Here is a 26,807-nt window from a genome sequence, read left to right as displayed (position 1 = left end):
CATGTAAGATGAGGACCCCCAACTCTGGGGAAGGCCCATACAGACTGTCTAATCTGGCCCATTCACAGTGGAAACTGAAGCCTGGGATGCAGAATGACTTGCTCCATGTCACATGTGGGGACCAGATGGGTTTATGGTGTACACTATGACCATAGGGGTCCAGTGGGCCCTTCAGAAGAAGCCTAGCCCTTGGAAAGTGGAGGCATTGCTGAAGCTCTTCGCTAACCAAGTAGCCTACTCTGTTTTTATTGTCTAACATTTTCCTACTGCATTCGGTGAAGACAAAGCCACCAAGTGGCCTGGAGAGATGGCACGAGACACTATTACTTACCCAACAGCTCCCCCTGCCTTGCCTTTTCTCCTGCTAGGAATTAGAGTCTCATTTGTTTAATGAATGGAAATCCCTTGATCAGGAAGCAGACCGATTCCCAGTTTTTTATATTGCAAATGAAACCCATCTCCTCAGTCAGTGGCTGGTCAAAGGAAGCGCACATGCCGTGGTCCTACCCAGTGAGGCATAATGGGGAGTCTCCATAGGGCTTCTGAGTGAGGTTGTATTTTCCCTAACAAAAGAGAAAGATGTACTTTGGCACCATCAGAACCCCCAACTTTTGTACCCTGTCTTCATTCCTGGAAGGAACATAGATGTGGATGTGGGAGAGCAAAAGCATGACTTTCTGAGGATGACAGAGGGGGCTGTGGAGCTTAAGCCTTTTGTAGCCTAAGTGAGTCACTGGATAATCTTACCTCCTCACTTCCATTAAGCGAACACCAGAAGGCCCTTGGAAATGCACTGTCCACTTGGCTTTCAGTTGTTTACAACCCAAAGCACACCACATGAACACAAGCCGAACATGTTGGTGCACCTCCACCCAACTGCCAGAGATGTCGCTCATAGACAGTCTTGGGTCATCCTCTTCCGATTGAGTCCTGCTCTCCAAAGGCTTCTTTTCAGCCCTCAGCTGGATGGAGTCTAGTACTAAAGTCCTCCACCCACTCTACCAACCTCTTTCCTCCCCACTGGCCAAGCTACTTATCTTTCAGTGCTCACTTGAGATACTCTACTGCCCCAGCCTTGCTCACCTTGTCAAGCATGTGCCCATTTATAGATCAATACATTCTTGACGTATTGGTCATACTCAGGGTGACCTGCTCTGGCTCAGCCACAGTGTTGGCTCTAGGACTCAAGAGCAGTCAAGGATGTCATTCACAGTAGGGCAGTAGAGATCAGAGAGTCAGGTAAAGAGAGGCCATCAATACAATATGGGTGGCAGGAGTTCACTATTCCTATCACACTCTCTTCAGGAGGAAGAGTATTAGAGAAAGGACCAGTTCTGCTTCAGCACTGTCCTGAACCTATCTCAGAGGGAGCAACAATGAAGGCCTCGTGTTTAGAGATCTTCCCTGGGCAAACAGAGCCTTAGGATAAGCTAGGCTGACTCTCAGCTATCCACCTCTCTCAATAAGCCCAGTAAGGCCAAGACCCTTCATGGCTAGAGGTAGGAGACCCAGAACTGCCACTATCTGGATTTAGCCATGGATACTATGAGCCTTGTTTTTCTTCAAGGACAAGTGAGAATCCTAACACTGGCTGTCTCACAGGGTAGCCACAAATATGGAATATGATAACTGGTAACTTCACTGGGTCCAGGAAGGCCAGACACCTAGGAGGTGGGCAGAGAATAACTGTTTATTCATCTACCTCCCTCTGTCTCCTCCACAAGGCATGAAATCACAGACCAGTCAGCGCACTGGAACTTTCCATAGCAGACAGAGTTTTTGACAAGAGCAAGCTTCAACAGTGTGGTCAGGAGTCATCTCTCCCAAGGAACCAGACAGATACTTGGCCTTTGATGGGTACTCCTTGGGTCCCCATACTGTCTTCTGCCCAGAAAAATAACATTCATGGACCTTATCTACCCATCAATGCTTCTTTTCAGAGGGATACAAGCAGGGAAGAGAGTGTCCCTGAAGGACAAGGGAGCACTTCCTCTCCTGTCTCCCTTTCATGTGAGGGGCACTATGGGTTTCCATGGCCATTCTGAATTTCCTATACCATTGGGTCTGTCAATTTACTGTGTCAGGGTCTGTCTGCTCAGGGACCCACAAGGACTCTGCTCATTCTCAGCCACACTCTATTGCCAATAGGCCTGGCCACAATGCACAGCCAGCAAAGAAAAGGTCTTCCCAGAGGAGCTCAAACTCCAGCGAGACAGATAAACTGTGCAGTGGCCCTTGGAAATGAGCTGTGGAATCTGCTCTGGATCTAGCCAAGGGAAGACTCAGATAGCCTGCTTTGACACAATCCCCCACAGACACACCACTGTTCATCCTCGGAGTGTGATCCCAGCTGTACAGGGCTAGCAGGAAGAGCATTCCCAGAAGCATCAAACTGAGCTCCCTGGAAAAACAGGGGTTCTCTTGGGAGCCAGGGAGCTGAGCAGCTGGCTAAGACAATAAAGGGATCTAGGAGTTGAAGGAGGCTCACTGGGGATCTGGAAAAGCGGTTTAAGTTCTTGTTTAATATGAGGCAAGTAGGGAACAGGTCAGCCAAGGGTGAGCAGGAGTGTCATGATGTTAGCACCTCAGGTTGCCCAGCCTTTGGTAATGGCACCATGTAGGGTCCAAGTCTTCAGGAGGCCTTGACTCTCACTCTGTCAGGGGGAAGCTATTCAAGAGCAGAGCTCTGTCCTGAACAGGAAGTCCCTTTAGAGTGACAGAGGTGATCTGGGGGCATCCAAAAGAGGCACAAGGGCTGGCCTCTCAGCCTGGTGGTCTGATCCCCCTCTGGACACTGTGGTAATAAGCATGTGAGAACCAGAGCTCAGCATGGGGCCAGTAGTCTTTCAAAGACAAATGGTTCAGGATCTTGAGTTCTGGTCCCTCCCTGTCCTGCCTGTCCCAAGGGAGATGACAAGGTATTGGTAAAATGGACCTTGTGGCCTCTCAAAGGGATTCCCTTCCCTTCTGAGCTTCTTTTTCCATCGCATATTATCATCCCTGAATCTAAGTCTGGAGGAAGTGGTGGCTAGTTGGCTAGATCTTAGGGGGTTGGTGTCATTGGGTCACACAGAAGTTTGAGCACCAGTGCTCTGTGCAAGGTGTGCCAGAAGATTCATAGTCCTTAGAAGGGTGAGGGGTCATGCTTGTGGTCTTGTGGCTCTTCCTAAGTGCCAATTCTTGTTGAGTTGGCCCAGTCAGGGAAAACATCCAAGTTAAATATGGACCGTCCCCAGGTGTTGACCGACAAAAACACACTTGAGATTCCAATGAACTTCACTATCAATCCTGCTTTCACCTAGAGAATAAAAACACGATAGGTCAGCAACTCAGATCTTGACTGGTTCCTGTGATCCTGCACCCTAGGCTCCCTCTCATCCCCAGACAAAGCAACTCAAGTGTCACTGTTGTTGAAGGAATCCCTGGGAAGGAGCCAGAACAGATGGGTTCTCTATGCCCATTATGGTGTTGGAAAATGACTTTGAGAGATGATATAAAACAATAGCCACTCCTTGTGACCCTCCCACAGCCTTCTACCACCCACTCTGTATGCTTTCCTAACGTTTTTCTGGGGTTCTGGGTCAAATTTGCAGAGTGTGGTTTCTGGGATCCATGTATTTGATGAAATGTAGAAGGAGCCCCAAAGTGCCCTGGTAGAGGCTCTGAGATCATTAACAACTGCCTGGACCAGTCTGGCTTCCTCCTTTCATCTACTCAGCTCATCCCCAACCCAGAGCCACAGAGTTGTCTTTCTCTCATCAGAGGTGAGAAAGCCAAACCTGGTGTGAAAAGCCCTGCCTGTGAATGTGTTTGCTTCCACGGTATCACTGACTCCCAGGCAAATGGGCTCCTCATTATGCATCCTCTTTTTAGATACCCCACAAGTCTCTGACTACTGTGTCCTTCCTGGATGTCCTTGGGGTTCTTGCTAGTTGTGAATTCTACTACCATGTGAGCACCCCATTCCATCCCTTCCAAGTACTCAGCCAAGACTTCCCGGGGACCCACAAAGGTTTCTCCAGATAGGGGTTTCTAGCATATTCCATGGGAACAGAACTCATATGAAATATAAGATCATTTCAATAATCAAGAAAAGCTGCCCCATAAACAAAAATGACAAATATAGGTCTAGGTGTTTAATGGTGCTCTCAGATGACATGATGTCCTTCTGTTATTCTTTCCTTGTGTGTGTGCAAGTGTGCTCACTCATGCTTGCATGCTTGGAGGCCAGAAGCTGGTGTTGAGTGTCTTCCTCTATACTTCTCTGCCTTTAAATTTTTAGATTTATTTTATGTATATAAGTGTTTTGCCTGCATGTTTGTATCTGTACAAGTGTGTGCCTGGTGCCTGAAGAGTTATGGATAGCTGTGAGCCACAACATGGGTGTTGATAACAGAGCCTAGGTCCTCTGTAAGAACAGTAAGTGTTCTTAACCATTAATCCATCTCTCCAGCCTTCTGCTTCTTTTTTGTTGTCATTGTTTTTGTTTTGTTTTCTGAGACAGGGTTTCTGTATAACCTTGGCTGTCCTGACCTCACTTTGTAGACCAGGCAGTCCTCTAACAGCTATCCACCTGCTTCTGCCTCCCTGAGTGCTGGAACTATAGGTGTATGCCACCATGGCAGGCTTTTTTTTTTTTTCCTTGAAACAGAGTTTCTCCTTGAGCCTGAAGCTCACTAATTCAGCCTTACTGGCTGGCCAAGAAGATCAAGATGCTTCTGATTTCACCATCCTGGGACTTGGGGTCACAGGCATGCACCATCACACCTGGCTTTTGGTGTAAGTGCTGAGAATACAAACTTAGGTACTCATGCTCACACAGCAAGTACTTTACCATCTCCCCAGCCCCATATGACATCATCCCTTTGAAACTCACACATTATTCATAAATGGGACAACCCTTATACCAATAGTAGCATCATCATCTAATAAGAGAATATAAAAGGGGCTGTTACCATGTCAATAGTTTTGAGGTGTCCATAGGCAAACACGAGGGCATTAGGCGGGGTGGCCACAGGCAACATGAAGGCAAGTGATGCACTCAAGGTACAGGGAAGCAGTAGGTACAGTGGATGGATGCCGATGGAACGAGACTGGAGAGACACACAACACTGCAACTCACAGCACAGAACACACAGAAGTCCCCAGGCCATGCTTCAGACCTCAACCCTAAGGTCTGGGTTACATTCCAATCTTCACATCTATGTCTGGCTCGTCTCTCTGAACCTTTCTGCATGATAACTAATGGCCACAGAAGGCTGAGCTCAGTACCCAGCTCACTTGGAGGCCTTTTTGAAACCCCTCAGTTAAGTCCATATGTTTTCTGGGGGCACTTACTGTGACCCAAAAGGCATACTGTGCCTCTAGATTGCATAGAAATCTTAAAATAACCCCATGAAGCACAGGCCTGCTTTGTCACAGACAGAGGCAGCCTACAGAACTGGAGTCACCCCTGCTTGCTTACAAATGCTTCTATGGATCACTTTGTATTAGGAAGGTGATTTCCACCTTGTCATTCAACATTTTAAAATTCTGCCACATCTACCAGAACAGAGTTGGCATTCATCATGTATTTATTGAATAAATAAATAACATATGTTAGCAGCTGTCAAAAAGACTCTTTATCATGCATATTTCTGTGTGTAAACATGTCTGCAGAGATCTCATTGTAACAATTTGTCATCAAAATGCAGGAAACCGACTCAATGGCCAGCAACAGCAGGGTGGTGTGTACACACAGTGCCACTCAACTGGGTATTCACTATCTTTCCCTTTCCTCATGTAGGTGTCCAGGCAGGAGTGTGAAGGGACTTATGAGTAGTCCTGGGCAATTTTGCTAGCAGATTTTGGCTCTAAAAAGATTTTATTTATTTTTACTTCACATGTTTGAGTGTTTGCCTAAATGTTTGAGTATACATTGTGTGTGTGCAAGTTCCTGAAGATGCCAGAAGAGGGTATCAGATCCCCTGGGACTGGAATTACAGGTGGTTGTAAGACTCCATGAGGGTGTTGGGAATTGAACCTGGGTCCTCTGGAAGAGCAGCCGTTGCTTTTAATCACTGATCTATCCTTCCAGCTCCATAGCAGAGCTTATTTTCAAAGGAGCCAGCTACCTCCATGGGTTAAAGTTTGTTTTTGCCTAGTTAAGGCTGTTTGTGCTCACAGGGTTCATAGGAAATGACAAAGCTAGAGCCTTTGCTCCCCTCCTCCCTGTCCTCTTACATCTGTCTTCTTCTTCCTCCCTCCCCTTTTCTTTCTCCTCCTCTTCTTCTTCCTCCTCTGCCTCTTCTTTCTCCACTTTCTTAACCCTTGCCTGAGCAGCCTGCTTAAGGAAGAAGACAGCTACCTTGATATTTTAAACAGCTCTGACCTCCCTGGGAATAAAAGGAAAAAACAAACAGACACCCAGGCTTGCTTTTTTGAACTGGATGCCCCATGCTGCTTGGATGAAAATTTATCAACTTCAGCACTGGGGTTGGATCTTTTGTGAGTCTGTCTCTGAGCTTAGACTAACCATAGCCTTTCCCTGTTCCTCTCCAGGGCAGGCTTCAATGGCTCCCTCTTTCAGGTTCTCTATGGCTCATGTATGTTTTAGAGACTCCCAACTCACCTCTAAGAAGGGGGTTCAGGTGTTTTGGCTCTTCCTGAACACCCCAAGGTTAACACTACTTTTGATGAATGACAGAGGGAAGAACATAAGAACAGATGACAGCTGATTTCTCTACAGGCTTTGCTTCCTCCTAACTCCCAGCTCACAACTGAGCTTGCCCATAGAACACTGAAGACCATTTAGCAGCCCTTCCTCCACCACCTCCATTCTCAATCTCAGACCCCAGTGACCCCACTCTTCACTGGGAAGTCTTCAGGCATGTTCTCTCCCCATCCTGCCAGAAAGACCTGTCCAATTCTCCTATTCTCAAGTCCCAGATCCCCTGGGATTCTTTCTATAGTCTCAGTCAGTAATACATGTCCTCCTCCCACCATCTTGAAAAATAACCTGCATAGTTAATATAATAGTTGTACAGTTTTTGTTTTGTGGTGGTGGTAGTGGTGGCATGTGTGGTACTGGGAACTGAACCAGGGCCTTGAACATACCAGACAAGTGCTTTACCACTAAACTATAACTCCAGTCTTGTTTGTTTGTTTGTTTGAGACAAGGTCTTATTAAGTCACCGTAAAACTCACCATGTAGATCAGACAGACCTTGAACTTGCAACCATCCTGACTCCATCTCCCAAACCAAGTGGCCCACAAATTCAATAAAGTTTGAAGACCTGGTCCACGTTAGATGCTTTGGACATTGATAGGGAAGTACAGAGTCAAGTGGACCAAGCACTGAGGGAAGGCCTGAAGACCAGGATCATCAAGTGTGCACAAGTCCACATCAAAGCCAGGGCTCTATCTGGGCTTTCAAGCCTGGTGAGGCTCCAGATCCTAAGTTTACTGCCTCTCTCAAGATTTAGGAAATGGTCAGGATTCACAACGTCCCACAAAATGTCCTTTCCTTCTCCAGAAGAGTTACTTACCATGGAGGCAAAGATAGGCAGGAACAGGGTGGTGGTAGCCACATTACTTGTGAACTCTGTGGTTGCTGCAACAATGCAGGACAAGATCAAGGTGATGGCAGCGGCACTCATTGAGCCCATGGGTTCCATCTGTCTTGCCATCCACTCAGAGAGCCCTGATGTCTAGGAAACATAGGAAACCATCGTTTCAGGGCTCCTGGTTTATAACTCCTCCAGATTCCAGGGAATTTAGTCCACTCCATTTCTAATTCTCTTCCTTGCACATATGTAATCTAATCAATCCCTAAAATTTTCATCATCCTCCTTCTGAATCTTTTGGCTCCTCCAACTTTGCCTGTGGCTCAGCTGATCTATTAACTAGATTTAAACATCAGAAGTCATCTGGAAGTTTCTGTCCAAACTCCCTGTGAACACATCAGGTTCAACATGCCCCAATTTAAGTTCTTCTTCAGTCCAGATTCTGTTTCCTTCTCTGGGATCCTGAGCTGATGAATGATTACCCCCTTCACTACTGCTGAGAGTGAGACTTGGGTTTTTTGTTCTGCTAATTCCTGGTACCCAGTCAGTCACAAGTCACCCCAGACAGCTCTTATCCACATTTTCCTTAGTCTTCCACATTCCTGAGGCTTGGTAGAATGGTGTGGGCCAAAAATTGAGAATTTAGCCCTGGAACTCTGGGATAGGAGCAAAAAGCAGTTAGACAAGAGGCCAAGGGCAGAGCCTGGGAAAATGATCATATTGATGGGAGAACTGGAGAAGAGCCAGCAGAGGCAGAGCAGGGACAATGAAAGGAGGAAGGCAGGAGAAAGAGGTATCCTGGATATCAAAATGATGGCAAATGTGCAGGGGAGAATGGTCAAGTTCCAAGGAGTTAGTGCAGACTCCAGAAAGCCCACTGGTTCTTCTCTAGCCCTGCTGGCCTCAGACTGCCACTCCAGATGTCACCATGGCTGCTCTCGAATGTGCATCTGTTCAAGTCATTCCTGGATGCTTCCCTTTGCCTTCAGGGTCAAGGCCATGCATGCTATCTTGAAGTCAGACCCTTAGAATGTTGGCTTATGTTGGCCTCTCAAACCTCAAACCTCAACCAGGTATGTCTTTTATCTTATGTTACTTCTTCCCAAAAGGTTCTTATAGACAAACCCTGGGATCTAGACTGTGAAGTCTTCAAAAACAGATGCTATGTCTCAATGTCTTCAGTAATGTCTGTGCCTGGCCTATATTTAGGAACGTACTAGATATTTTTGATGTATAAAAAAAAAAATGCTAGAGAAACAAATTGGTTTGTAGAGGAATGGTAGAGAAAGAGCTAATTAGACTGGTGGATTTGTTCATCTGAAATATGTATTAAATTACATAAATATATGACCTATATATTGGGTTGGGGATATGGTTCTGAGGCTAGCATTTTGTGTGCACACTAAAGAAATAGCATGATTGTGTTCATGGCACACCAGGCTTTGTCCTAGATGCTGAGGAAACTGCAAACACAATACAGTTTAAGTCTATCTAATATCCAAGTTCCTGGATGGATGGAAAGATGGCTGAATGTGTTGGATGAATGTAGGCATGTATAGAATGGATGGTTAAAAGGAAGAAGGAATTAAGAAGAAAATAGGAAGGAAGAAGGAAAAGGGAAGGAAGGATGAATGAATAGGATGGGATGGGTAGAAGGAAGAGAAATGGAGAGGGGAAAAGAGTGAGAAAGAGAGAGGCAGAGGGAGCCAGAGACAAGGGTTGGAATAGATGTGTTGTCATAGCAGCCCCAAGCTAGCTCAGCCTGTTTGGCTCAGGAGGTAAAATTGCATTTTCCCTTAAAAACTGATCTTCTCCTATGCTGCTAAGTACTTAGCTAGAGAAAAAGTTTTAAAATTCTGGTACCATGACAAGAAGTTCAGCAAGTAGAGGACCCATGGGCCATGGTAAGGAGGCCAAAGAGACTTCCCTAGGATTCGTCAAGGCTGCAGCATCCTCAGCCTCCCACATTTCCCTGCCTCCCACCTCAGGATGACAGTACAGAGTCCCCTACTTAAAGAATATGCAGTTCTATGGTGAAGACAGACAGCCCAAGGATGGAAAGTGGAATGGATTGTGACATTTGCCACTTCTTAGAATTCAGGGGCCAACTAGAGCTGAACAAAGTACCTCACATCCTTTGGCCATAGCAAGTCCTCCCCCCAGGAGCAACACGACACCCCAGGGTACTTTCTGTTGGGTGAACTTCCAGCTCAGCAGTGCTGGGGGATAGAATGGAGTTTTCCTTTCTGTGAAAAAAACAAACAAACAAACAAACAAACAAAAAAACAGCACACACATGTACATTAGAAGTGTACAAACATTGTGTGTGTGTACAAATGCATACACACATTAGAAAGCAAGAGACATAACCAGGAGACATTAGCCAGTAAAGATAATGAGGTACCAGATATGCAGGTTTGCAATAATCACTGTACCCCTTGCTGGGGAGTATTTGATTATATGCTTGGTTGAGGGCATAGTAAGTCAGAACCACCTTTTCAAAAGCCATTATGTTATATATTTTAAAATCTATTAAAACATTTTAGGGCAACTGTATTCTTTCACCATGGCAATGACACTGCTAGGAATTTAGCCTAAAGAAACGCCTTCAAAGAAAAAGCTAAATCTGGAATGTTTAGCTTATAAACATGAAAAGTTCAGGGCTTGTGAGATGGATTAGGGAGAAAAGGTATTTCTCACCAAGCCTGAGGACCTGAGTTTACTCTCCAGGGCCCACATAGTGGAATAAGAGAACGAACTCTAAGAATTGTCCCCTGATGTCCACGCATGCACTATATAGCTCATACACACACATAGGATTGGGGAGGGTATGATTTAAAATGTTTTTTAAAAAATTCAAAATGCACAAATATTCTATAGCAGGATGGTTACAGGACCCCTGTATGTGATAAAGTATTAGAGAAGATCAATTTGGCAACTGTAGTATAGTGGGAATGTTTGTAGTATAACCCAGAGCCAAAATAAGAAGCAAAACAACAAAGGAAGTGGGGTCAGGCTGTGTGTGCTCGAATGGCAACTTTATAAAACAGGAGGGAGAGAAAATAATGACACCATTATGGAGAATTTGGAACACATTCTGTATGTGTTGTAGGACTTCAAATGTTTAAATTAAAAAAAAAAAGAATCTACACCATCTGGACATTAGCAAAGTATTTTTTAAAATCTCCATTTCTCTAGGCTTTGTAATGTGGCCAGCCCTGTTTGGTAGGACAGAATTCTCTGCCCTCTAGACCCAGGGACCATCCCATGGGGATCCTTTGTCCTCGGGACCCCATCACGATGGCTGTAAAGCCACTGAGAGAAGCCTTACCTTCCTCAGTCTGGCTGCTGAAGTTGCACTTGGGCTTTTCTGAAGGCACAATAAAAAGCAAGATGGACACAAAGATGGCCACTGTGGCATCAGTGGCATAACTACATAGGGAAGCACAGATAGGAACTCAGTGGTAGTTATACAACAAATTTTCCCATACCCACAGTCTCATGTCTAAATGCTTCTTCAGGAAGAAACAGGCTCTGTTAGGTGTGAAAATCAGAGGGCCCAAATTCAAGGTTAGGAGTGGGTAGGAGGCTGAGTCTTTGCTATAATAAATAACCTGAAATTCTTGGCCTTTAACTTTGGGTGAACTCCCTCTCCAGAATTTCACTCCCCCATCAGCCTACACTGATCCATTGTGAGCATCATGCTTTCCCAACCAGGAGATTTATACTTATAGATTCACTAGACCTCAAGGATTATGGTGCTAAGCTAAGTACCCAAGATGGAGTAGCCAGTTGCAGGCAGCCACCTCTTCACCCACGTCTTCTGCCTTTACTAGGATAGTCATTCCTCAACTTTTCTTGTATGCTTTCCTACCAGAGCCAAGAGAGAATCCACATATACCCTCTCCTGCCAGGTTTCTAAGTAACAATGATACATCTTGGATAGGTTCTAAAGAAAGGTAAGAAAGAAAGAGGCAGATACTAGGGCTCTAAGGGACATACTCTCAACCTAATAAACTGTACCAGGACTCTGGCCACCCTGTTCACCAAGCATTTTTGGTTCAGTCTTCTGTGGGACATGAGGGAGCCACAGAAACAAATGCACTTGCAGTTTCATCATGAAGACTGATAGAAAACGAATGCACCTGAAAGCCCACAGAATGTCCCTCTAAAGCCTAGCCCTGGAACACAGGGCCCAAGCCATACCCACCTCTTGTCACCTGTTGCTGAGAACAGTCACATTTAGACAGCATTGTGCACATCAACTTACGTGGTCTTTCCACTGATCCAGGCGATGGACACCCAGCCAGGCATGAATCCAGGGTCTCGGGAAAACCACAGGATGATAAGCAGGGTGAAGCACAAGAGCACGTTGCACTCAGCGAAGGTCAAGGGCCCCATTTTCCTGTACTCCTCCTGCAGCACCATGTTGACGCTCTCCTCGTTGTTCCTGCTCTTCTGCCCGTAGCAGTTACAAGAGTTTTTGAAACTAGACCAGGTCAAAGATGAGAGAATGTCAGGGCAGATTAAATGACCTGGGGGCTGCTGGGATAGAGCCTGTTAGACTCACAACAGAACGCTGTGGCCAGATACATCACATCCTGACAGCTCTGGGACCTGGATGGTCCTGCCCTCCCTCTTTCTTCCTCTGATTTCCATCTGTTTCCCTCCCTCCCTCAAGATCATCTTAGGAGAGACTGTCGAGAGCTAGAGGCTGAAGGCCCAAAGCACCTCAGAAACACTTACAGAGTTAGGGGTGCAGTGGTACAAAGGGGGTGTACCACTATCTCAGCCAGGTCACAGGGACAGCAGTAGAAGAAAAGGAGAAGCTGGAAGGCTGAGAGGCTGAGCAGAGTAGCACAGGTAGGTGGGAGGGTAGAATGTGGTGGTCATGTCCTACAGCAGAGCTGATATTGCCGTTAGCAAAGGGAAAACTGACTGTGCTCCAGGGTTCCCAGGGAGAAGGCCATGGGAAGCTCTAGAGCCTGCAGGATTCAGACTCACAGGATCCACACATGACCCCCAAGCTTTTCCACCACAGCCTGGAGTGCTGGGATCCTGCTCCCGTCAGTAATGGTTCGGGAGAGTAGGACTTGAAAGGAGAGGGCCCTGATAAAATTGGTCAGACAGGGCCTGGGGTTCTTGAATTCCCAGAGCCTGGAGGTGTAGGTGTAGGTACCCTAACAGTCAGGAGACCTAGTGTAGGCAGCAGCTATGGCTGGAACAGGAAGGAAGCCAGCTTAGGCTCTACTTCGGGGATGGTTCCATGAGGGTGTTCCACTGAATGATGGGCCTGCCAGGGTGGCTTGCATGGCTTCCTGGGGAGTGGTGGTGTTGGCTTGAACTGGCAGAAAAGAGGAAGTTATGGAGGAAGGCAACTGGACTGTATGAAGTAGATAACTGGCACTACTAATGAATAAAATGCAGGTCCCAAGTTTTTCTCAGAGGATATGTCACATGTATGTCCCACCTCTGTTGTCCTCAAAGCAGTGCAACAAGGCCAAGAATATTGTCCCTGGAGAGCTCTTTCCTCCAGAACCCTTTCAGGGCCCAATACAGCAGTCACAGGAGAGCTGGCTTGATGGAAAGGGTTGGTTCCCACAGCCAGGCTGAATATGAATTATCTTTGTGGGCAGTGTGGCAACGTCAGCACCAGTGATAATGTTAGTGACAATGGCATGGCTGGCTCCCAAGGACACTAGGACATCAGAACTTGGCCTCCTGCAGTACTTCAGGATCATGTGAGAATTCTGTGTCTGCAGAATCCGCTGGGATCTCCATGCTGAACTGGGGAAGGCCTTCCTCATAGGAGTGTGCCTCTCGGTGTGGCAGTGGCTCTGCTGTCATCGGCTCCAGAGTCTGTGCTCTTCTAAGCGTGGACCTGCTGCTACTTGCCATCCTAGAGACTTCAGAGCTGTTCTGGAGACTCCTGCTTTCCAGGATAAGAGGTAGCCTTAGTATTTCTAGGCAATAAACAAGCAGTGAGAGCCTAGGCCTAGCTGATGCTGGTAAAAAGTTCCTGACAGCACAGACTCTGGGCTTCATGGTATGCTTAGTCTTCTGATGCCGGGCCCTCTGGTGATGACACCAAACCTCCCTGGCCCTTGCTCAGTTTTATTTCTGATATTGAAGTTTCACTTCTCCTCTGGGTTCATTTAGTGTGGTGTCCCATGAAAATGGCAAGCAGATCCTGTGGACAACCTGGAGTTGGGTCAGGGACCACAGTGTCCTTCTGCAGAAAAATGGCCTTCATTATGGGTGCATCACAGTGAACTGGACATGCTTCAGAGTCACAAAGATTGAGAGGGATCACTGGGTCTACAAGTACCTTGCCATGGAGCCAAATGGGAAGAGCTTCCAGAAAGAACACTTGTCCCATTTTCAGCTGAGGTTGGTCAGGATGCTTGAGTGCAAGACAGTTACAACATGACACATCATTCCTAGTGGTCCTGGTGAAGGTCTGTGACTTCCCATAAACTCAAGCAAAACAGGCTTTCGGCCAATACTTTGGTACTGCTACACATCTTCAGATGAAAAGCTTAAGAACAATCAAGACACAAGGAACAGTAGAGGCTCCTCCTGTGGCTAGAAAATGTGATTCTTAGCTTCACCAGCCCTAGTCCAGAAGGCCACAGATGCATGGGGAGATCCCCAGGTTCTATATGTTCTGCAGTGTGTAAGACAAGGAACTGCTTCTATTTCTGCTGAGTTGTTCTCTACCTTAAGGATCTGGAATGGAAATTAGGCTACCTGTGAGCCACGCTACATGTGGTGTCTGAGTTAGAGTACTATGTCAAGGAGGATTGGGGTAGGTAAAAGTTGTGCTCCTCACTGCCTGCAGCCAGAAGTCCTGATTTTTTTCCTAGGTAAATGCTATTCAGAATTCCATGGTCCATGAGAGCAGTGGAAGCTGTATAGAGCTGAGTGAGCCATATCTGGGGCTGCCAGCTAAGCTTTCAGGGCCTTTGTGTCCCTGTCACCTGCTAGCTGGGAGACTGGTAGTATCCTAATATATTTGCTGCTCAGCCAGTTCCCTGTGTAAAGTTGACCTTAGGATTTTAGGGAAACCTAAGGCCAAATGTAGTCCTCCTAACACCAGGACAGCAACTCTTGGCATGCACTCTGGGGCTGACTGACTGGACTCCAATCTCCACTTCCATCCTGTACGATGTACCGTTGGCCACATGATCTCTCCAGCTGTTTTATCTGTATATTGGCAATAACTATACCAGCACTTACTTCATACGTTGTCGTGAAGATTAATTCATTGATGTATAGTGCTTAAAATCATGTCTGGCATGTAATGTATCTCTCCTTTTTTTTTTTTTTTCCTTTTGGCTGTGCTGACGATGGAATTCAGCTCTGTGATGTGCGCTACCACTGAAGCACATTTTTAGCTCTTGGAGTTTTGTTTATTACATTTACTTGCATGCGTGCGTGTGTGTGTGTGTGTGTGTGTGTATGCATGTGCACATACTACAATACAAGTGTTGAGGACAGAGGACAACTTGTAGGATCAGTTCTCTCCACCACGTGGTATTGGAGAACCAACCTCAGATCATCAGGTTTGGCAGCAAGCACCTTTACCAGCTGACCCCTATACCATTGCTGACCCTGTGATTTTGGTTTTTTGAGACAAGATCTAACTAAGTCCAGGCTAGTTTGGAACTTTCAATTCTCCTGTTCTCCTACTTTAGTCTCCTAAGGCAGGGATTACAGACTTGTACTACCACACCCGATAGTCACTGTAATTTCTACTGCCACATAGTTTCTATGCAAAGATGTGAACCTGCAGAAGTTCAAGGGACAGATCATCTGCTGATCAGCCTCTGGGGAGAGTATGAGTGCATAGCAGGACTTCAGTGCTGGTGAATATTGGAGAAGCTGAGTGAAGAGAGCTACTGCCAATACTTTCCTTCGAGGTATGTGGGGGGGACGTTGATGGTTTAGGGTTGGGGGAATTATGGAGTATCTGGACACAGAGAAGGTAAATGGCTGGCGGGAAGCACTTCCTGATGCTAGTAAGGGCTGCTGCAATTGCTTAGAATAGCTGTAGCAATTTTACAGTGTAATTTTGTAAAATCTGTTCCTCTTTCAGAAGAAAATGTTTTTGGTTTCTTTAATGCCCCATTTCCCCCCATGAAGACACAGGTTCTTAAGCCTTTTATCATCCCTACCAAGTCTCTTCCTTGGGGTCACAGATAACCATCTTTTTCTGGGTTCAAACTCCCTGGTGGTTCCCACCAACATAGTTACCATGCCCCTGGTAAAGTCGTGTCTTTTAAAACAACTTAGTTGGGTGGCGGTGGTGCATACCCTTCATCCCAGCACTTCGGAGGCAAAGTCAGGTGGATCTCTGAGTTTGAGGCCAGGCTGGTCTACAGAATGAGTTCCAGACAGTCAGGGCTACACAGAGAAACACTGTCTTAAAAAAACAAAACAAACAAAAAGGCCTATTTGAGCTGCATGTCATAGTTTCTGCCCCAAGTCTGGCTATGTCAAAGGTGACTCTGGGTGAACTTGACAGTGTGCTGGGAATAGAATGGTAAACTTTCCAGGCCTGGCACATTGCTTGGAACACCACAGGCACTCGGGGAAGGTCTGAGCTTAAGACTAACTTGGATAAACTCTAGCAAGAGGATCACAGTGACATGGCCTACTAGACTCATGTGACCAAGTGGTAAAGTGTCCAATTGTGTTGCCTTGGCATTTGGGGACAGGTTTCTCTTCAATTGCTTTGGCCCACATAGATGGCACACATGCTCTTTCTCTCTGAGTCAGGAGACATGCAGGAGTCAGAAGGGCCCAGTTAACAGATGAGGTGAAGGAGTTCCATCACAGCACCAGGATAGATGTCAAAGCATATGAATATGATATGCCCAGTGGGGCTCAGCAGAGTGAATTAGTCTAAGGTGGGATAGAGGAGAGGGAAAGCTGAGAAAAGGGTGGCCTTTGAGCAGGCATTCAGCTCCAGGGAGGTGAACAGGTGGAGGGTAGGAAGATTCCCTCTGGGGTGAAGGAACAAGACATGCAAGGATGCAGCAAGCTTCCAGGCATGATGAGAATGGGAGGACAAGCCATCAGGTCGGACTACTGGTGGAAGAACTCTGCAGACTGGCAGGGACTGAGGGCTTGGTGCAGGAGTCTGGCACCATCGGATGCTAGCCTGAGAGCAGCCCGTACTTACGTGGATCGCATGTACAAACACCGGAGCCAAAACCAGGTAGACACCAGCATGATGAGCATGTTAGGGAAGGCAAATCCAAACCAAGTTACAAAATTTATGATGTCTTTGTTGTCAGGAAACAACCTGGAAGAAGAAATGTTGGTCTGTACCTCCACTGCCATGATGAGCTGTGGGGAACAGGCCAGGCAGCTGAACCCTGAGAGAAGGGTCTGACCACAGGCCACAGAAGCCTGGAGTCCAGACACCAGAGTTCATTGTTATTAGGGACCCCAGAACATAGTGTCAGCAAGAGATGAGACTGAAGAATGGATGACTAGTGACCCTTCTGTAGATACAGACCCCTTATGAATGTCTCATGATTATGGTCCAGGCCTCTAGGAAAGCAAACATTTGTCACACATGCACATGAGCTGGCTGACAGCCAGCTTAAGGAGTGCTCGGGCACCTCTGAGGCCTTACTCTCTGTGTTTCTGCAAGGTGGGGAGGAGGGGGTAGGGTGACAACTTCCCTGTGGACATTTCCCAGGGTAGGACTGGAAGACATTCTCTAAGCCCTGCCTACCTCCCAACCCAGGCTTTGCCTCCATAAGCCCTGTACTAGCCCTGTTTAGCTCAAGGATATAAATCCCACTCAGGACTTCCCGCATTCAGCCCTGGAAGGGTGCTTTTGGCAGGAGAATTGAATGAAAAGCTCTAGGGTTGTGCTCACAGGAAACTCTTCCAGAATCAAAGCACCTTAGTTACTGAATCTCACCTTTTGGATCTGATGGACAGGCTGCTCTGTCTACCATTCTGTCCTCCTGGCTACAGTGCCAGATGCCTTCCCCACCTCTGTCCAGAGCTCTTGTCTACATAAAAGAGGCACCACCTCCTTTTTGTTCCCTACCATTATAATTTGTACATACTTTAACTAACACATTTATTTGCCAGGCTGCCCAATTGTCCCTGTATCTGGCACCCTCAGAAGACTGTGAAAAGCTTATGGTGGAGCCTAGACTTCTCTCTCCTCCATGATCTTCCAAGCCCACCCAGCACAAGGCAGAGCTCAGACACGGGAGCTTCACAGTCTATGTCCCTTTGCAGTCAAAGCTGGACACTCTAGGCTACCCTTGTAGTGCACTTGAGTCCTCAAGGAAATACACAATTAGCAGGACTATAGTGTAGGAGACTGCAAGACAATAAGTGGCTCAACCCAGCTCTGTGCCGTCTATAGATCCTGAAGGTCAGAGGATCCTGGCCATCATCAGACAATGTCAATGAGCTAGGAGGGGCTCTTTAGAGATGACTGTTTTCTGTGAATTCAACCACTGCCATTTGTCAGTGACTGCACTGCCATTTCCTATAATGTTAGATTAGAGTCTAGGGCACATTCCCTGTATGAGCTAGAAACCCTAAGCCATTGATAGAGGTTGGACTTTCCCCATGGCTATGAGGTGCAGAACATCAGGTCTCCATTCCCTGGGAAGACTGAGATGCAGGGATGCTGGGACATAAAGACTATATGAGTTCATCCTCACAACCTACTAGATTGATGGCTCCAGGGCCAAGACAGGAGGAGAAGATAGCTGAGTAAGCACCTCTAGCCCCAGAAACCCATGGTGATATCTCCTGAAGGCACAGCCATGACTCACTCGTGCATCTGGCCCAGGATAACCACGTTGGGTCCTGTCCCGGTCAAGGTGGCAGTACCCCCAATGCTGGCTGCATAGCACACACTTAGGTTCATAGCCTTGTACATGTTCTTTATGTTCTCCTCATCCTTCTTCTGCACAGTGAGGTCTTCAAGTATCACTGGGTTTCCTGTGGTGGACACGGGACTGTTAGCCATGTCAGTCGTGAGGGCCACCCAGCCCATTCAAAGCTCTTTACTCGGATGTTAGTGTGAAGCATACACCTTGCCAGGTGCATGCATATTCCTCAGCTCCAGCCCCAAATCACAGTCAGCCCCATTTTCCTTCCTGCAGTGTTTTGCCATGGCTTCCCAAGAGAACCTCAATATACTTACCGATTCCAGAAACTTAAGTCATAGATCCCTGTTTCCCGGCTCCTTGCTGTTGGTTTCTCAAGCCATTCCTTGCATCCAAGGATATCTCTACCTGCCTCAGATGGCTCTCCTCCTAGTGAGGTCCTCCTCTCTGAGCTACCATGCTTTTCATCCCACCTAAGGCTTCTCCTGAAGCAAGTGATTTGAGTGAGGGTACCCTCTTAGGTCATCCCACTGGGCTCCACAAGAGTCAGTGGTCAGATTTTGCCTGGTCATCTCTATGTTGCCAGGACCTCATTCAGGGCCTAGAAAACAGGGCACAGGACCTGAGTTCCTCCCATGCAGAGTCTGGGGAAGAATGGGAAATAGACAGAGGGTGGAGCAGCCCCTATCCTGCATCTTCTGCATCCTGAGCCCAGTAGGAAGCAAGACCAAAGATCTGTGGGAGTAAAGAAAGGAGTGACCTGCTCAAGGCGAGCTAAGAAGGCAGCCCTGAAGAAAATAGAGTAGCAAGGGTGAGACGCATCCAGCAGGTGCTCAAAGACGTCTAAGTGAATTATCAAACGAATGCTTAATTCTTTCTATCATGGAACCAGTTATAATCTCCAGCTAAGTAATGCAACATTGTAAGCTTGAGTAAAGGGTCTTTCTTTTGTGTAATAACCACAACGCTGATACTAATAATATCAAACCTATTTCCCTATTTTTTCCTCTAAGCTTGTTTAAGGAATGGCACAAAGAGACTGGGAGGGAGGAGGAAGCCATAGCATCTGGCAGCAGTAGGGGAGGCCGTGGTTGCAAAATCTGAGCCAGGATATACCTGGCACCTCGCTGGCCTTGTCCTTGTCCGGCAACTCGGTGGTCTTGTCTTTGTCTGGCAGCTCCAGTGTCTCCTGGCAGGTGTCAATACATGCATTTACAGCTACCATTTGCTGCAGCATGGCCTCCACAATGGGTATCATCATGGCTGTGGTGGCAGTATTGCTGATCCACATGGACAGGAAAGCCGTGACACACATAAAGCCCAGCATCAGCCTACAGAGGAGGGGCAGAGAGGAAAACCAGAGGTCTTCATGCCCTACCAGCCACATCGCAGGGCACAGCTAGGGGCTGGAGCCACCCTTCCTGTCAACTCAAGACCAGGTGTTTCAACATGGGGTGGCAGTTTAATCTGCTCTCTTTTCCTACTTTGTCCCTTCCATCCTTCTCTGTGACAGTCAATTTTTATTGTCAACCTGACTGGATTAAGAAATGCCTGGTCAAAAAGCACACCTCTGAGCGTAACTGTGAAGAACAGACCATGAGATCACTAGGGCTCTCGCATAATGAAAAGATTAACCCTTTAATAGATTTATAATATGATGGCATTATTGGGAGGTGGTAAAACAAGAAAAAAACCTAGCCAGCCATGGGATTGGGCTCACTTAATGGTACCAAATATGAGTTCCATTTTTGGGAGAAGTCTTCAAGTCCATCTGAGAGTTGTTAGGTACTCCCATATCATTTGGGTCACTACTACACCACAAGGCACATGGTGGATAGCAGAATAACTGGGAGTGGGGGATGAAGTGGATTTGATATTAAAACACATTATATTCATGTATAAAGTTCTGAAACAATAAAAGAAGTGGGGCCTACTTAGAAGGAGTATATCATTGAGGCTTTTCCTTAATGGTGCAACTTGCTATGATCTCTGACTCTTGGCTCCCTCTCTTGCTTCTTGTCTAGCATAGGTGAATTTCTGCTACCACCTACTTCTGCCACCATGATATTATGCTCAGGTGTATAATGCCAATCACCACGGGCCATCCAAAGTTATAAGTTGAAATAAATCCTTCTTCCTTTAAGTTGTTCCTTTTAGGAATTTTGTCACAGACATGACTAAATTGTAATTGTATAGATTCCCTGCTACCTCTTTTCTTACAAACATTTTTGACATCTATACTTCTGGCTATTGGATCAGCAAGAGGCCTCAAACTCAACTGTGGTTCTAAGAAAGTCCTGTTTAGCAGGGAAGTTTGCCTTAGCAAGACCCAGAGTGTGGTAGAGTGTCCCCACATGTAGGTAGCTTAGCTTTCCACTTAGGTGTACAAGATTATCATTGTTCTACACAGAGCCTCTCCTCTCCTAATTCCCAAAGACCTAAGCAGATTCATTCTGTCCTACCCAGAGGCGAACCCTCCACCTCCCCTTGGATGTCCTGCTTTGTCACCCTCCACTCCCTGTTCCAGGGTCCCCTGTAGAGCCGTGTGGCCAGAGAAAGAAGGTTTGCATACCGTGCGGGCTGGGTCCCCACATAGAGCATCAATTTCAGGGCAATCCTCTTGTGAAGGTTCCAGCGCTCCACAGCCACAGCCACAATGAGGCTGGCCAAGAACAGCATGTTGGTGTCTTTCATGTATTGGATACATACCTGGAGGGTGGCAGGGATTCCACATTGGAGAAGTCCTCAGTCACATACGGGCTTGGGTCCAAGGTTGATACCCAAGTTCCCTAGATAGCTAAGCAAGCCAGATACTGATTTCAAAGGCAACTTGGAGTGATCTGTCTTTGTTGTCCTTGAGGGATCCACTACTAGACTTCTGTAGCTATCCCTGGGCCTTGCAAGCTCAGAGGAGCTCAGAGAAGGAGGAAAGTACATGGGAAGAGCAGGAAGTCACCATCCCCTACTTGGTTTACTTACCTGCTTGGAGTCCATTATCTTCAAAAGTGGGAAGAGCAAGACGGGCAGGAGGGAGGTGACAGCCACTGGGATGACATCTGTGCACCAGTAGATGGCCATGATGATAATAACATAGGCACACCTGACAAACTGAAGAAACAGTTCTGAGGCCTGTCAGACTTCACTTCTGCATCTTAGCTTCACAGCAGGGCAGCTGTCTAGGTGATAGGGAAGGCTATGTCCTGTTCCTGGGCAGTGTGGCTCTCCAAGACTCAGGACAGCCAAGAAAAGCCAAACTTTCCTTGACTCCCTTTTTCCTACTGTGTGGTTCTAGCACCACAATAAAGAAACAAATGTTTTCAAGGAAAGATTGCATCCCATAAACAGCCCAGGACACCTCCCTATGACTAAAGTGGTGTTTCCCAATCCCATTCACTGACATCTGAGGTAGAAACAGGTCCTTTTTGTGGGGACTGTTCTCTAAACAGGGGATGTTTAGCATTATCCTTGTCCTCCATGCAATAGACATGAGTAGCATTCTCTCTAGTTGTCACAATAGTTATCTCCACAATTTATACATTTCCTGATGTGGGAAGAAAATGAGATTGAAGGATGTCAGGGACTGTCACCCCAAAAGATAGTACCCTGAAATATTGATTATTTTGAACTGAAGGAGGGTAGAAGACAATAGACTCTGGAAGAGGTTGTACTCTCAGGCTGTGTATCTGCTTAAAGCAAGGTCCTACCAAAAAGAAACAATGGTTTCTGGTCTTTTCTCTGAGACCTCATTAACTAAACTCATAAGGTAACAAGGAAGACAGAAGTCTGAACTGGGCATGGTGGTGCATGCCTGTAAATTCAGCATCTAGAGGCTGAGGTAGGAGGATCTTTGCATGTTTGAGGTCAGCTTGGCCTCTACAGTGAGCTGCAGGACAGCTTGGACTACAAAGTAAGACTCTATCTGAACAATAACAACAAAGCTACTAACCACATAAAAACCAAAAATGCAAAGTCTGCCCACATACCTTAGAAACAATTGTCACATACCACTGCTCTCCATTGTAGGCACCATTTCATTGTCTAGTCTGTGAGACACAGTTTGTGTCTGGCCACTGTTTGTTTCTTTAAACTCACTGGATTACCCTAAAAATCATTTAGTATTCCTTTAAAACATATCTACAGGCTTATGGTTTCCCATCCTTTTGGATAGGGTATGCGAGGTTTGGAGTTGCTATGGGCTTGTAGGGAGGGACTCATTTCCTGTGAATAATAATGAATCTGTAGTTTCCCCCCACCTTGTTTTTCAGTCTATGATCAGAGAGCAAAGGTGAGCCTTTCCGTTTCTCCTACAGGATGGATACTGGTTGAAAGCCACTAGGGCAAGCTCTTAGGATGAGTGGTAGAGAGGATTCTTTCTGGTATGGGCAATAAAAAGGTATGTTGTAGAGAAATTTCCAGTAATAATGCTAAAGTCAGCTGTGTCTACCATCATGCTATAGTAACTCTAAACACTGTCATTCACAAATCTCCTCTCCTGTTTTTAATCTTGGCTCCTCTTTGGGCTCAATTCCCAGCTTTATTAATGATTTCAGAGGGTCCCTACAGAATATGGGACACCCAGAGACTCCTTAATAGCTTTTAGACTCTGAATAAATGTCCTATGACCCCCTTGGAAGAGGATGGACCACTAAGCTAGTGCCTCCTCATTTCCACCCACTAGCAGAAAGCCCAGGGGATGTCTCAGGCCTGCCAACTCAATCAGCACACTCTCCCTAATGTAGACTCTCACAGTGTCAGTGGAGAGTGCAAAGTAGGAAAAGGATGTTGGAAAAGTCTGGGATTGGGGATGGGGAGAAAGCTTATTCAAAAAAATGCCTCCCCTGCAAGCATAGGGACCTGAACTTGATCCCTAGAATAAATAAAAACACCAGGTGCTGTGGCACACACATGTACCAGCACTAAGAATGTGGAGACAGGCCAGCCCAGCCTGTGTGGCCAGATCCAGGCCAGTAAGAGATCCTGTCTCAAGAAACAAAATGGATGACAGTGAGGAAACAGCACCCAATGCTGACCTCAACCTGCCACTGAGAAGGTGTCTGGAAAAGCAACTGGAAGCTGAGGTGGAAGCAGGCCCGCACTCACCACCAAGCCTAGCATACAGGGTAACCAGTGGGGCTGAGTGATCATTTGCAGCACACACATTGGTCAGCAAAGGGGGCCTGTTCTGAGCCACGTGTCCTGAGGTGACAGCAAAGTGCTGTGGCTATGACATTATCATCTGACACAATCTGAATGAGCCACAATTCGAAATATAGACCAGTGTTGAGTAAAATGCTCTTATCTGGCTCATTACACTGCATAATAAAAATGAAGTAAGCAAAATCTCCCCCATGCACGTTCTCTCTCTCTCTCTCTCTCTCTCTCTCTCTCTCTCTCTCTCTCTGTGTGTGTGTGTGTGTGTAAAACAAAAGATCAATTGATTGATATTTGGAGAACTGTCCATTAAAACATTAATTATAAGGCAATGAGGGTACCTCATTTTATTTGATACTTTAGGCTTGTGAAAATAAAAATTTCTTTCAAGTTTAACAAAGTAAAATGATTAAAGTTGTCACTTGTTTCATTTTTTAAAAGTTTTAAAAGCAGAGGAGGGGTCAGAGAAAGGATAGAAAAAGTGGATCAGAGGGGAGTCCAGGAAGTGAACAAGGGGAAGAGAATAAGAAAGAGAGTCTGGGGAGAGGCCAGGAACCACAGAGGGCAGTATGTTCTAGGAGCCATCATTTGGTTGGGACAGTGGCTCAGGCTGCCCCTGGGTCTGGCTAATTTTCTCTGTGTCCTGTGAGTTGTATGTATTTCTGTGTTTTCTTGCACAAGGAGGATGGCATGGTGAGTGGGGGCAAGGTGCTCTTTGGTGGTGAGCAAAAGGGGGCACAGAGGGAGAAAATAGGAAGCCAGGACCCAGGTTTGCAGTATCCAATCCAGTTGGAGAGAAGGTACAGGAAGACAGGTTTTTGGAAGAACCTTCACTATGGCCTCCCAGTCCCCCAATCTTCATTCCCAGGAAGTATACATACACACCCCAGTCGGGAACCTAGAACACCGATACTATATTCTCTTCTCTGTCTCTGTCTCTGTGTCTCTCTCTGTACCTGCCTCCCCCGTGTGTGTGTGTGTGTGTGTGTGTGTGTGTGTGTGCGTGCGTGCGCGCACTCCCAATATAAAGTGGAGTCTTGGTTATATTGTCCTCTACCAGAAAGGTCAACCAAGTGACTATAATTATTCCAGGGAACATCACTCCCCATCAGCAGAGCTAAAATCACAGCTTTCTGACTTGGATGCCTCCCACAGACAAGAACAGTCCGAAGTCTCTGGATGCTCACTAACAGTGTGCCACTGAAGAGCCATCACAGTTGATCTGCTATCCTTGGCCCATGTGGGGCTTCTGCTCAGCATATTCCCTTCCCCGGTCCTAGCAGACAGAGTTGATCCCCTTTTACTCTCAAAGATTTAAAGTGTCAGAATGGAATCACCCATTGTACCCATCAAGGCACCCAGGCCCAGAGAGCAAAGAGTCTTTATGAAAGGTACAATGTGAAGTGAATAGAAGTGCACCCAAGTTCACCCTCTCCTCTCAAAGCATTCTCTGAAGAGCCCTGCTCTTTCTCGGACCTGCCTGTGGAGGGGAAGCAGGATCCAAGCAAGGTTTCCTGTCTGGGCTGAGAGTGAAAGGGCTGAAAGAGGGAATGGAGGAAGGAGCAGCCAGCAGCCACAAAAGGCTTCAAAGAGCTCTGGCCTCGCCAAACTGGCTGCACACAGCCCAACAGAGTCCAGCCAGGGCTCCCGCCCTCCTTTGCCCTACAGCCAAGGCCATTTATTCTCTCCCTTCCTCCGAGGAGTACTAAGAGGCCAGGGCATGGGACACAGCTTCCCTGCAGCCCAGTGTCATGCCACCCAAGGCGTGAGCTCTGGGAACATGTCCCACCTCCTGCCACAGCCACAGCAGGCAGTGAGCAGTGCCTGAAAATCACTCTGAGTCCAAATCCTGCTGTCTTTCAGGATGCAGCAGGATTTGACTTAGAGTGCTTCCTTGGTTTCCAAGCTAGAGAGCAATATAGACAGATCATGGATGGGGAAACTGAACCTCAAAAATCAGGGCCAGAATGTGGCAAAGGCAGGATCCACACAGGCGATGCTCTCTTTCTGTAGTTGCCTGGCTGAAGGCATCTACAGCTGGGAAATGTCTTTTCCTTGGAGAAGAGGCATGTAGGGAAAGCCCAGCCCTGAGAGTCCCTATTGGCTTAAAGCGGCATCTTTGACTGGGATAGCGCTGGTTGTGTACTCTGGGAGGAGATTCTGAGTTCGAGACTAATAAGCCTTTGGCGGGGTCTGTGTGATTCAAACCTGTCCTAACGTCCAGGTCTCCGTGTTTGCCCAAACGGCTCTTGCGCCCTGCAATCGGTGCACCCTAGGAGGTGTTCACCTTAGGGTTTCTGCGTCCCTCGGATTCTTTTCAGGACACCTCCTATCTGGTGCCTGGAGCATCTGAGCACGCGACCCAGGAAGCTTCCAGCTCAGCATTCCCGGGTTCCGTGCCCGTTATTGCACTGGGCACCCGGGTTCTGCCGGGCTGCCCAGACACACAACTGACCTTGTCAGGTATCAGAATGATGAGTGGAAGCAGCAGGATCGGGGTGAAGAACAAAATCACGAAGGACTTGAACTTGGTCACATAAGTCTTCGCCGAAGCCATCTCGTAGAAGGGAGACAGTCTGGCGGGAGAGAAGATTGCGGAGGCAGCTAGAAGCTCCGCGAGCTTAAAAGGGGCCTCGCGGTCCCACCGGTTTAGGGGCGGCTACAACTCCGCCCTCCATGGCGGGGCCTCCCTGCGGTCCCCGGGCGGAGCCATCCCTCGGGGTCTGTTGGGACGCGTCTGTTCCGAGACTCTGCCACCCCGCGGCGAAGCGAGGCATCTGCAGAGTCCAGTGCTTGGCACCAGCCCTGGGGGAGGGGGGGATGGATCCTGGCACGTCAACTCTCGCCAAAGCCCCTTGGCGCTGCTATGAACACTGGCACCACGCAGGGTGTGCAGGTCATTCTGCCAGCGTAAGCCTTTCTGTACTCGCACCTGCTCTCTCTTGGTCTCCTGAGTGTTCCAGATGACAAACATCACCAGCCAGCAGGTTTCTCAGGCTTCTCTCTCCAAAGCGCTCTCCTTCTCATCCCGATCCCGGAGGGATGTTTCTTAGAGGCGATGACCGAGCCCAGCGCCACCGCGGTCCCCTCACCCCCCACCCAGGATCCGCTGGCTTCCTCCTTGCGTTAGCCCATTTCCCCCCTCGTGCCCTCTCCCACCCAGCACGCCCGCGCTCTACAGAGAACGCTAAGGAAAGCGGTCACGTCCTCGCAGTTCGAACGACATTCACCCTCCAGC

The 26,807-nt window shown here is 47.3% G+C and overlaps 1 protein-coding gene across 1 annotated transcript; it reads right to left on the bottom strand.

The window, feature by feature from the left end:
* Positions 1–1,672: 1,672 nt before the first annotated feature.
* Positions 1,673–26,312, bottom strand: Slc13a5 (solute carrier family 13 member 5). Its single transcript, XM_021641652.2, has 12 exons — positions 26,025–26,312; positions 21,398–21,526; positions 20,991–21,127; positions 19,535–19,749; positions 18,362–18,530; positions 16,732–16,854; positions 11,815–12,033; positions 10,876–10,976; positions 9,672–9,790; positions 7,527–7,688; positions 4,956–5,093; positions 1,673–3,298 (listed from the first exon to the last, which is right to left on the bottom strand). Exons 1-12 carry the CDS (start codon positions 26,124–26,126, stop codon positions 3,167–3,169), a joined length of 1,746 nt encoding a protein of 581 aa, XP_021497327.1. The 5' UTR covers positions 26,127–26,312; the 3' UTR covers positions 1,673–3,166.
* Between the last annotated feature and the right edge of the window lie 495 nt (positions 26,313–26,807).

This window comes from Meriones unguiculatus, chromosome 11 (assembly GCF_030254825.1).
Source record: "Meriones unguiculatus strain TT.TT164.6M chromosome 11, Bangor_MerUng_6.1, whole genome shotgun sequence".
NCBI classification, from domain to species: domain Eukaryota; kingdom Metazoa; phylum Chordata; class Mammalia; order Rodentia; family Muridae; genus Meriones; species Meriones unguiculatus.
The sequence above is the reverse complement of the archived record's forward strand: the minus strand, read 5'-3'. Positions and strand labels throughout refer to the sequence as shown.